At 41.6% G+C, this 12,500-nt stretch overlaps 1 protein-coding gene across 1 annotated transcript in view; it reads right to left on the bottom strand.

The window, feature by feature from the left end:
* Positions 1 to 2,838: 2,838 nt before the first annotated feature.
* Positions 2,839 to 12,500, bottom strand: part of LOC123514366 (zwei Ig domain protein zig-8-like) — a 65,929-nt gene continuing 56,267 nt past the window's right edge. The window contains exons 5-7 of the mRNA XM_045272237.1: positions 6,868 to 6,995; positions 6,355 to 6,520; positions 2,839 to 3,821 (exon numbers count right to left, since the gene is read on the bottom strand). Of these exons, the coding sequence (XP_045128172.1) occupies positions 3,655 to 3,821; positions 6,355 to 6,520; positions 6,868 to 6,995 (461 nt within the window). The 3' untranslated portion in view covers positions 2,839 to 3,654. The remainder of the gene's footprint in view (positions 3,822 to 6,354; positions 6,521 to 6,867; positions 6,996 to 12,500) is intronic.

The raw sequence follows: 12,500 nt of genomic DNA, 5'->3' as shown, positions 1-12,500 counted from the left end.
TCATGTACCGCCTTCTAACCTTCTTTCTCTTCGCTTTATCTTCCCATCCCACACAATAATACATTCCCACGTCTTTCCTCTCCTAAAATTACCCTTTCACCTCCACATCACGCCACATCACGCATTCTCATAGATCTTCCACGCTGCATATGCGCCTTCATCACCTCCACATATTTTCACACCCACCTCCACCACCCCTACTAGCTCCTCGCGTTTCCATCCCAGCATTCCCTTCCCGCCACACGCTCACTTCCAAGAAAAAGCAAGTCAATTGATCACAGTGTCACAGGAGCTCACCAAGCACTCCGCGCCACTCCTTCCCGGGGCTGCGATTGGCCAAGCGGTGAGAAAGGAAATGGGAAAAGGAGTAGTAGCAGTATGAAGAGATGGAGGAGGAGGAAGAAAGGAAATGAGCAGGAAGGAATAAGAAGAGGATAAGTGAGACAGGAAAGAAAGACAGATGGAATGCTTGTTGTTCTTGTTGTTCGCTATACTGGTGTGGTCTTGAAAGAGAGAAAGAGAGAGAGAGAGAGAGAGAGAGAGAGAGAGAGAGAGAGAGAGAGAGAGAGAGAGAGAGAGACCTTTTAATTACGATAATTGCCTGCAAACTCAGTTATATCACGTATTTCAACAGTAATAAATAAAAAGAAAGAAAAGCTCAGTGTGTTTGTGTGTGTGTGTGTGTGTGTTTCACTGTTTGATCTGCTGCAGTCTCTGACGAGACAGCCAGACGTTACCCTACGGAACGAGCTCAGAGCTCATTATTTCCGATCTTCGGATAGGCCTGAGACCAGGCACACACCACACACCGGGACAACAAGGTCACAACTCCTCGATTTACATCCCGTACCTACTCACTGCTAGGTGAACAGGGGCTACACGTGAAAGGAGACACACCCAAATACCTCCACCCGGCCGGGGAATCGAACCCCGGTCCTCTGGCTTGTGAAGCCAGCGCTCTAACCTCTGAGCTACCGGGCGTGTGTGTGTGTGTGTGTGTATGCTTGAGTGTGGATGTGTGTGTGTGTGTGATTTAGTATCCAGGCAGGTGTAGAAGTAAATACAGGTAAACCGAAGCACAACCAGCCTTGGGACAGACATACAATGCATACGCTGGGAAGGAAAAATGACAGACGTGGTGAAGCCTTTTCCTCACTTTTATTAACGGAACACTGAGGGCGACAGCGAGCTACAGAGAAGCGGTGAGGAGAGTTAATGAAGCACGCTCTGACAAACACACACACACACACACACACACACACACACACACACACACACACACACACACACACACACACACACACACACACACACACACACACACACACACACACACACACACACACACACACACACCCAGAGATGTAGAGAGAGAGAGAGAGAGAGAGAGAGAGAGAGATGGAGATAAGTGTTGTCATGTTATTACGAGGTTTTCTTTAGTATCATATTAATGGTGAAAGGTATTGGGGGTTTGATGTTGGTTCTTCTTTTTGTTTTTTTTCATTGTCAGCATCATCTTTATCATTTTTCTTTCTTTTTCTTTTCTTCTTTTTTCTTTTTTTCTTCTTTTCGTTTCTTCTTCTTCTTCTTCTTCTTCTTCTTCTTCTTCTTCTTCTTCTTCTTCTTCTTCTTCTTCTTCTTCTTCTTCTTCTTCTTCTTCTTCTTCTTCTTCTTCTTTTCATTTTCTTCTTTCTCTTCTTCTTCTTCGTTATCTTCTCCTTCCACTTCTTCTTCTTCTTCTTCTTCTTCTTCTTCTTCTTCTTCTTCTATTATTATTATTATTATTATTATTATTATTATTATTATTATTATTATTATTATTATTATCATTATCATTATTATTATTAACAGAAGTGGTAGTAGTAGTAGTAGTAGTAGTAGTAGTAGTAGTAGTAGTAGTAGTAATAATAGTAGTAGTAGTAGTAGTAGTAGTAGTAGTAGTAGTAGTAGTAGTAGTAGTAGTAGTAGTAGTAGTTGTTGTAGTAGTAGTAAAAGTAGTATTTATAATGGTAGAAATAGTAGTAGTAGTTGTAGTTATAGTAGCAGTGGTAGTAGTAGTAGTAGTAGTAGTAGTAGTAGTAGTAGTAGTAGTAGTAGTAGCAGTAGTAGTAGCAGTAGTAGTAATAGTCTTCTTGGCCAACCATCTGCTTTCCCGCTGAAAATAAGACCACTCACACACTTATGTACACACACACACACACACACACACACACACACACACACACACACACACACACACACACACACACACACACACAGTACATAAATAGATCCATGTATGTACGTACGTATATACACCTGTTAGTGTCCCTTAGATAATTACATGACGGGAGGGGGTCGCTAGGCCATTCAAGGGAGGGACCTGGCAACCAGCACAGATATACATATACAAAGGACTCCGTGTGTACAAAGGATACTTAGAAGCGACCACTCGGGAGGGAGCGGTGTATAGGAGGCACTTGGTTGGTTGAGGCCCCGGTGGGAAGAGAAAGAAGAAGAGGAGGAGGAGGAGGAGGAGGAGGAGGAGGAGGAGGAGGAGGAGGAGGAGGAGGAGGAGGAGGAGGAGGAGGAGGAGGAGGAGGAGGAGGAGGAACTGTGGGGGGAGGTACTAGTGGAAGAGGAGGGGACGATTATAATGTTGGAGAAGAAAGGAAAGGATGAAATGGAGGAGGTGACTGAGGAAGAGGAGGAGGAGGAGGAGGAGGAGGAGGAGGAGGAGAAGAAGAGAAAAAAGAGAAGGTGAAGTTCCTGGGGCATCATTGTGAAAGAAAAAATGAAAAAAAAACTGTTTCGTATAGTCAGTGCGTGTCTCTTTCGTGTGTGTGTGTGTGTGTGTGTGTGTGTGTGTGTGTGTGTGTGTGTGTGTGTGTGCTAGATCTCTCTGTTTTTGTGTGCTACATATCTCTGTTTGTTTGTGTGTTGGTATGTCATTCATTTTCCTCGGTGTAGCCAACGTCTGTCTTTAAATGTATAATAATTTAGCTCGAGTGTTTGCGTCGGACGTATTCTGGCTGTTTGTCTCATCACTATCTATTCTGTCCTCTCGCATTTACATCATATAAACAAAAAAATATATAACAACGCTGCACCCGTCCATCATTCATTTCCCCGTTGTAGTATGTAATAATTTCCCTGGTGCGTAATCGCTGTTTTTCAGAAAGACACGGGAGATTGTATTAATTTACGAGTGAGGCCGAAGCCAATCAGCCAATCAGCCAGTCATGTCATCCTTGTCCAGTGTTTAATGCACGTTCGCTTTGTTGTCACAATGATGTATTGTGTATTGTCGCATTAGTGTGAATTATTTATTTTTTTTCTGTCATTCTTCCAAGCCAATGAGTCTGATGCGCTGGGTTCGCTTGTCTGCCTATCCATTCGTTGATCCAAATGTGTGTTTTCATTAATTTAATGGGAGTATTTGTGAAGCGTTTAGGTGTTCACTTATTTTTAATAATTCAATTCAGTTAGTCTATTAGTCAGTCAGTCAGTCAGTCTATTATATTAAATGGTCAGTTTATCAATAATTTGGTTAGTCAGTCAATCAGTCAGGTAAGCAGTGAGTCAACTAATGGTTCATTCACTCATTCAGTCACTCATTCATGGAGTCAGTTGTCTATCTTGAAGCAAAAGGTAATGAAGATGATGCTGGACTTATCACGAGGTATTGTGGAGGGAAAGCGGGAGGTGCTGCAAGGAGAGGCAGAGGGAGAGGAGAGGAAGGAGCATAGTGGGCATCATCCTCTTCCAGCTGAGATAGGAGGAAGGGGAGAAGCTCAGGAGAACCGGAGCTGCGTTGGTCTGCATGGCTGCTGGGTGCTCACCTGAAGGAGAAAGAGAGAGACGGTATTACACACACAGTAGTATTGTTAGTGGAAGCTCACTGACAAATCTAGCCGTGTAAAAATATATTGTAGCGATACAAAACGCAAAATACAGAGTTAGCAATCATTCATCCTTTTGCTGATAGACTGGAACTAACTCCCTGCCTGCTTCTGCATTATCTCCTTCCTATGACTTGAACTCTTCCAAGAAGGAGATTTAAAGATGCTTATCCTTCAATTTTTAAGGATTTTTCCTATTCTTTTTGTGGGGATTGGTGTCTCAGTGGGTCTTTTTCCCCATTTTTTTTTTGTTATCCTAGGGCTTAAGCTAATGTCCATCTTACATACAAAGAAGGGAGAGGAGAGGTAAAGAATAACGTAATTCTGTCCAACTGAAAGCAGTACACGTAAACAAATATGTACTCAAACACATATACACACCAAACTGTCACTGCAGAAAAGACCATTTTGGAGAAGGCGCCAAGAACCATAACCATCATACCACAAACCTTGTACAAACCAGAAATATCCAAGTTTTGACCCTTCCTCCTCCGCCACCACCACCACCACCACCACCACCACCACCACCACCACCACCACCACCACCACCACCACTAATTTGCTGAGAAACTTCGGCACTTCTCACCATAACCACTTCAAGCCTTTGAATGCCCTTCCCCTCACTCCCTTTACTCCCCTCACTCCCTTTACTCCCTCACTCCCTTTACTCCCCTCACTCCTCTCTCTTTCCCTTGCCCCTCACTTCCTCATTTCACGTTCTCCATTCACTGATTCTTACTCGCAAATCGAAAACCATTATAAATTTCGTAGTGATAACAACTCTCCCGACACGGTTCAATAATAGCGCCATGCCAGCCATTGTAAAGGTCTACCGCAGGCTGTGAATGACTTGCTGCCTTCCATTCCAGCAGGTGTGTCTTGTATAGGATTCTTTTATACATTAGTTTTCAAGTGTGTTCCATATATTTTCTGTGATTTGACGCTTTTTCTATAGTATTATTGTTATGATTATTATTGGTATTGTTATTTTTCTCATCGTTTATTGTTGTTGTTGTTGTTGTTGTTGTTGTTGTTGTTGTTGTTGTTGTTGTTGTTGTTGTTGTAGCTTGTTTTTGTTGTTACTACTACTAATGGTAATAGTCATGTTAAGGATAAATTTATATCATATTGTAGAAGAGACTCTGAACTCAGATATCTTCTAACCATATGCATACACACACACACACACACACACACACACACACACACACACACACACACACACACACACACACACACACACACACACACACACACACACACACACACACACACACACACACACACACACACACACGAGTTATTGCAGTGGAGTAAAGTCATTCATGCCAACTTGTCTCTGACGAAGTTCTGCCACCTCCACCACCTCCACCACCACCACCATCACCACTACTACAGCAAACATTTCTTCCTCCTCCTCCTCCTCCTCCTCCTCCTCCTCCTCCTCCTCCTCCTCCTCCTCCTCCTCCTCCTCCTCCTCCTCCTCCTCCTCCTCCTCCTCCTTCCTTCCTTCTTTTCTATTCCTGACTCTCCACTTTATTTTTAAAAGATTATATTTATATCGACGTTCGGTTTCCTGATTGAATTTACCTCGTTGTCAGAGAGAGAGAGAGAGAGAGAGAGAGAGAGAGAGAGAGAGAGATATTCGTGTAGGTGTGTTTGTGTGAAGCAAGCACGACCAGAAATGCGGAGCTACAATTGGATTATAATGACTTAAAAGGAGGATGTAATGCAAGTTAGTGCTCAGTTAGGACACACACACACACACACACACACACACACACACACACACACACACACACACACACACCACTATATGTTGCTTGTAGCTGGTGCGCCTTTAAACCAATATTATTCACCCACCACATCCACGCCTTACCACCTCCACCTCTCCCAACACTAACCCCACCACCACCACCACCACCACCACCACCACCACCACCACCACCATCATCATCATCACCATCCCCTCCCCACGATACAGGACTGGAACAATTTTTACGTCTATATCTATTTCTTATATACTTTAACACATTTACAGGTGTCAAATTCCTGGTTTTTTTTTTTTTTTTTTTGTTACTTTCAACATGTTCTCTCCACTTGCCCTTTGTGTTTCGTTTTCTATTGGTTTCATCTTTCAAAACAGTCGTTCTAGTTTTTATATTTTTTTTAGCCATCATGGATATCTACGTCGTAATTCGCTACATATTTTCTCATGCAGTTAAATGGCCTTCACTTTGCGATGCCAAGACTTTCTTAACAATCTGCCAGTCAATCGGTGCGTCTCTAGCCTTTCAAAGAACCATTTCAGCCATTTCATTCACAGTTTCTAGTATTTTTTTTTCACGTTTCTCTGTATAATTTCCTTACAGTATTACATTACTTTCACTTTCCGATACCTAGAAAATTTTAAGTCAATCGATCAGTCAGTCAGTCAGTTAGTCAATGTAGCAGCCACCAACTCGTGACTCACCGCTCAGCACGTGCACTCTGATGGAGGCTGGCTTGGCGTTGGAAGGGCTGCAGGTGTACTGGCCGGAATTGTGCACCTGGGCGTCCCGCAAGGTGAGGCTGCTGACGGTTGTGTCATTGTCCACCCGCACACTCACTTCCACCTTATCCACCTCATAGTTCGCCACCTGGGAGGAAGAAACGAATATATGGAAGAGAAACTGAAATGAATAAGGGAATAAGGAATGAGAAATAAGAATAAGGCATGATAGACGGAGTATTATTCTATTTTTCGTCTATTTCCATTCCATTGCATCACGGTTCATATTTTGCAATGCCTCTGGTTCTCATCAGGCTCATCAACAAAGGCCCGGTTTACATTGATTTATCCCCTTGACGATGCAGAACACTTGTGAGACTTATAAAAACACTCTTGAAAACTCGAACCACCACTGCTTGAGAGGGAAAAACACGCAGAAATGTAGAAATGTTTGAGAATAATGTCCTGGAAGTCAACACATATTGCCATCCTTACCTTCTGTTCATGATACCACAGCAGGAAGTCTGAGGAGCTGGGCGCGTCCAGGACTTGGCAGGTGAGACGAAGGGTAGAGCCGCGGTCAAGGTACAGCTCCTGCCCTGCCGTGATGACTGCTCGAGGCTCTGTTCATTTAAAGATGGGGAGAGACGGAGAGAGGAGGTAATTAACATGACGTGGTAATATGTTAACAAGGGAATGTCTAGCTGAGAGTTACATAACGAAGGGAAATAGTATACCTAACGTGTTGTAATTACCTATATGGTTTAATTAGTGATATTGAGATTTCTGTAGTGACCTTCTGAATAGCGTGGGAATGTGAAGAACAGAAGGATGTCTAATTAGGAGCTACATAATGAAGGGAATTGTACTTAATGTAGTTTTTGAATTGAACGATTTACTGGCGAGTTTTTCAAGTTTAGTGGAAATGAGAGAGACTACCATTTAATTTGATGTCTGGAGTACGCGTTATGTTATGTGTTTCTTGACGTGATGTGGGATGAAACTATGGGGAGAGAAAAATATTAGTTTTAGTAATGTTTTTCTTAACCTCTTCAGTATTGGAACGCATTTTTACCACGAGTTTTGGGTATAATTAGACGATTTTATTGACATTAGGAAAGGTTTATGGAGGTCAGAAGATTAATGGCCTGAGTCTTCACTATTTTAATCCCTACATAAGTTTCTAAAGCTGTATAAAATCACTAATTAGTAAGCAGAATGAATATGAAAACACGTCATGGTACTGAAGGGATTAATAATGCTGTTAATGATCAAACGACATGGATGAAGTAGTAGTAGCAGCAATAACAATAGAAGTAGTTGATGTTGATGGTGCTGATGTTGGTGCTGTTAGAGTTGGTGCTGTGTTAATATTATCAGTAGCAACAGCAGCAGCAGTAGGAACAGTAGTAGTAATAGTAGCAGTAATAGTGGTAGTAGTAGTAGTAGTAGTAGTAGTAGTAGTAGTAGTAGTAGTAGTATCAGTAAAGCACATACGAGCACCGCCAATATTAATCATGGCAGCAATAAGTCCTCTCTCTGGGTTACTGGCAGCATTCAGTAATGGACGCTCTCAAAGGCCAGGCATAAGAGAACCTCGGAGCTGGCATGAAATGAACCAGGATTCCACTAAGCTCTCAATTCACGCCTTGATCTTCTGCACACTTGGTCAGTCCACCGCCGTGCCGCTCTCATTACATGAGTGCAGTCACTTCAGGTGGTGACAGAGAGAGAGAGAGAGAGAGAGAGAGAGAGAGAGAGAGAGAGAGAGAGAGAGAGAGAGAGAGAGAGAGAGAGAATTTTTATTAAACTCCAGAAAAGGAGGTTTGATAGGACTTGCAATGCCATCACTCTCTCTTTCTCTCTCTCTCTCTCTCTCTCTCTCTCTCTCTCTCTCTCTCTCTCTCTCTCTCTCTCTCTCTCTCTCTCTCTCTCTCTCTCTCTCTCTCTCTCTTCCAGAGAGACACGTTTGGGATTTCTTGAGTATTTTCATTGCGATAAGAAAATTATATATGCAAATTGTATTCCTCGCAAGAAACTCGAGCCACATACACTGATACACGTAAGCAGGATGTCTGTCTCTTTTTTCTCTCATTTCAATTCCTGTCAGGCTATTGGTGGTGAGTCTTGAATATGTTTTTACGTTTTTTTTTTCCTTTTCACTTTCCTTTACCGAAACCTTCTAGTGACCAGAGAGAGAGAGAGAGAGAGAGAGAGAGAGAGAGAGAGAGAGAAATCCAACTAGTTCCTTCTCTTGCTTTGAAGTTTAGTATTGATTTTTTTCACTCATTTTTCGTACCTTTCTTAGATTTTTTTTTTTTTTGTACACAACCTTTTCCTGCTATTTACGTGTCTCCTCAGTACTTGCACGTAATGTTTGTCTAATATTAACCCCCTTCAGTACTGAGACGCATTTTTACCTTGAGTTTTACGTGTGCTGAGACGATTCTATTTACATTAGGAAGGGTTTATGGAAGATAGATGATTAACGACCAGAGTCTTCACTGTCTTAATACCCACGTAAGTCTCTGAAGCTGTATAAAATCACCAAATAATAAGCAGAATAAACATAGAAATAAGTCCTGGTACTGAACAGGTTAATGAGACGTGAAAATGGTTTAAGGGACATTTTAAGACGTGTGGAGAGAAATGGATGGTAATTGAATGTGTGTTTTGGGGCGGGTAAGGGAAGGGAGGAAAGGGGGAAGCTATTTACGGCACGGACTCAAGGCAGGTGATGGGAGCATGCGAGGTCTCTGTCGTATCAAATTAAAGGTGGTCTCTTTTTTCTGCTCAGGTTCTGTTGCCTCCCGTCTATTCCGCCCTGAGCCGCCCTGCTCCACCGCCGGCCTTCCTTCAGGTATGTGTGCACACAGGTTGTTTTTACTTGTCCTGTGTTTCAAGTTTAATATTTTTCAGTGTGTTATTCTTGACGGAAACGAGATCAAAGTGAAGATGATTAATTTCTCATTAGATAGTCTCTTTCATTCATTACTGTTGATTTTATTATATTTCCAGTGATATTTTGGAATGGAAATAGAAAGAACTTTATTTTTCGTCTCTAATAAGACATTTACTTTATTAAATTCAAAAGAAATCTCTTAGGACAGATGTCTTTTATTTCCTCGTCCACATTTACTCGCATTAAGTGAATGAAACACTCATTTTGTATCCTCCACTCACTGAGGAAGACAATTGGCTAATGGAGCAAAATATGTTAGATCGTATATTTAACGTATATACTTTCGTTAAGAATAACACAAAAATACCCGTATTGTTTTGTTGGTGAAGATATGAAAGAGAAGACGATGCAGCCTTTTCGAAAGCTTTATAGAACGGAGGCAATTGTGTTTAATGGGGATGCTTGAGGCGAATCACGTTGAATTAAGATTTTCATCACATCTTATTCAGTGAGTTTCGTCATTCAACATTCTCAACTCATCTGCCATGTGCTCGATCAGCCGGCTGCGCAAAATGAAACAAATATGAAGGTAAATTAATAAGAATATATCTCTATAGTATAGCTAGAAAGAATAAGGTTAAATTAAAGAAGAAACAATCATAAGCACTTTTTGTAGTAATATCAGCTGATCTTGCACTTCAGATATATTTCTACTCTAAGCCAATTTTGGAACCATGTGGGATTCGAACACATTTCATTTACGTTTCATCCAAGGACTTTGCCAGTGAGCCGCATTGTGGAGACTTCCAGTGCAACCTACCCAGGGTCACGTGCTCCTCACTCGTGCTATTATTATTATTATTATTATTATTATTATTATTATTCCTCAGTACAACTATTTATTTGTCACTGCACAGATTGTTAAACATATAACAAAACTGAAACGCTTAATAACTAAACACACACACACACACACACACACACACACACACACACACACACACACACACACACACACACACACACACACACACACACACACACACACACACACTGTCCACCACAGACTAACGTTTTAACGCTAAATATTGCAACATGGCTGCTAATGAATGATAAAACAACGCAGCACTTGACCAGCATGCACTTTTGTACAGAACGCCAAAAATTAACAAAGAGTTTAAAAGAGTAGCTTGTATCCGTCCCGCCAGGCAGAGGAGGGGGAGGGACTGCCGCGCCCTGCCTCCCTTCACCCTCTTGCATTATATTTAGTTCAGTGTTGTAAATGTAATAATCTCCTCCAAGGCTCTCTCTCTCTCTCTCTCTCTCTCTCTCTCTCTCTCTCTCTCTCTCTCTCTCTCTCTCTCTCTCTCTCTCTCTCTCTCTCTCTCTCTCTCTCTCTCTCTCTCTCTCTCTCTCTCTCTCTCTCTCTCTCTCTCTCTCTGCTTAGAATTGTAGTTGAACTACGAGAAAAAGAAAATTAAACACTTGAGGTTGTTGTTTGTTAAAATGTGTGTGTGTGTGTGTGTGTGTGTGTGTGTGTGTGTGTGTGTGTGTGTGTGTGTGTGTGTGTATGTGTGTGTGTGTGAAATATGTAAAGGTTGATAAAATCTGTATGTTGTTCCCTGAGCTTTCTTTTTTTTTTTTCTTTTATTGACTTTTTTCAACGTTTAATTTTCATTTTTTCTGAGGAAACTCTTTCACTTCCTTTTCAATTTTGTTGTTGCACTCGTTCGTTCATTAATTGCTTCCTTTTATTCTTCCAGTTTTTCACTCATACCTTCTTTTATTTACTCATTTTTTTCACCCAGTTCGTTACTGCCTATTCTTATTTTTGTATTCATCATCATCATCATCATCATCACCACACCATCACAACCACAACCACCATCCATATAACCCAACCATCACCACCATTTTAACCCCTTCAGTACTGGGACGCATTTATACCATGTGTTTTGGGTATGATTAGACTATTATACTTACATTAGGGAGGGTCTATGGAGGTCAGCAGATTATTGGCTCCCCACATGAGTTTCTGAAGTTGTATAAAATCACCAAATAGTAAGCAGAATAAATATGGAAACGTGTCCTGGTACTGAAGGGGTTTAACTTAGATTCCTTCATAAATTTATCACATAACTCAATTCACCAACCAACAATTTTTTTTTTTTTCCTCAAGAGTAAAAGTTTGACCTGCGACTAACTTAAACACGGCCACGTATTTGATTTCCTTTGTTTGTGCAGATAATTAAGCCAAAATCTGTGTTTGTTCAAGGAAAGACTTGGTGATAGAGTTCTTAAGGGAATTTGAACAGGAAATCACGAGCTAACGAGAGCATGGCGGCTGTTGGGTTTCCTGGAACTGGCTGGTCATTTGTTTAACCCCTTCAGTACTGAGACGCATATTTTACCTTCATTTTGGGTGTGATCACACGATTTTATTTGCATTAAGAAGCGTCTATGAAGGTCAGAAGACTTATGGCCACAATCTTTACTATTTCAATCCTCCATATAAGTTTCTGAAGGTGTATAAAATCACCAAATACTAATTAGAATGGATATGGAAGCGCGTCTTAGTACAGAAGGGGTTAAAAATGAGTGTAAGAATGTAGATTTAAATTTTTGCTGCGTTCGTCTTCCTTCCGAGAATACTTTTGTTCAAACCCTCTGGTCCTTTTTCCTCATGGTCACAATCCTTCTTTTTTTCTCCTTCATTTTTTTTCCCTTCTCTTCCTCTTTCTACTTTTCTTCTCCTTCCTGACTGTCCCCTCACCTTTACAATATATTTTCTTCACGTATAAGGAATGTTGTTACTATAATGATACTTGTTAAGGATCTATATGTAAAAGTTGTTTTTTATTTGTATTGTTCTTCTTCTCCCCTCTCCTCCTCATTCTTCTTCTTCTCCTTCTCCTCCTTCTTTTCCTTCCCCTTCTCCTCTTCATTCTTCTTTTTTTCTTCTTCTCCTTTTCCTTCTGCTTCTCCTTCTCTTCCTCCTCCTCCTCCTCCTTCTCCTTCTCCTTCTCCTTCTCCTTCTCCTCCTCCTCCTCCTCTCTCCTCTCCTCCTCCTCCTCCTCCTCCTTCCTCCTCCTCCTCCTCCTCCTCCTCCTCCTCCTCCTCCTCCTCCTCCTCCTCCTCCTCCTCGTCCTCCTCCTCCTCCTCCTCCTCCTCCTCCTCCTCCTCCTCCTCCTCCTCCTCCTCCGCAATAGGTAAGGAATGTCACGAG

The sequence above is a fragment of the Portunus trituberculatus genome, chromosome 37 (assembly GCF_017591435.1).
Source record: "Portunus trituberculatus isolate SZX2019 chromosome 37, ASM1759143v1, whole genome shotgun sequence".
Classification (NCBI taxonomy): domain Eukaryota; kingdom Metazoa; phylum Arthropoda; class Malacostraca; order Decapoda; family Portunidae; genus Portunus; species Portunus trituberculatus.
This window is presented reverse-complemented; position numbering and strand designations above follow the sequence as displayed.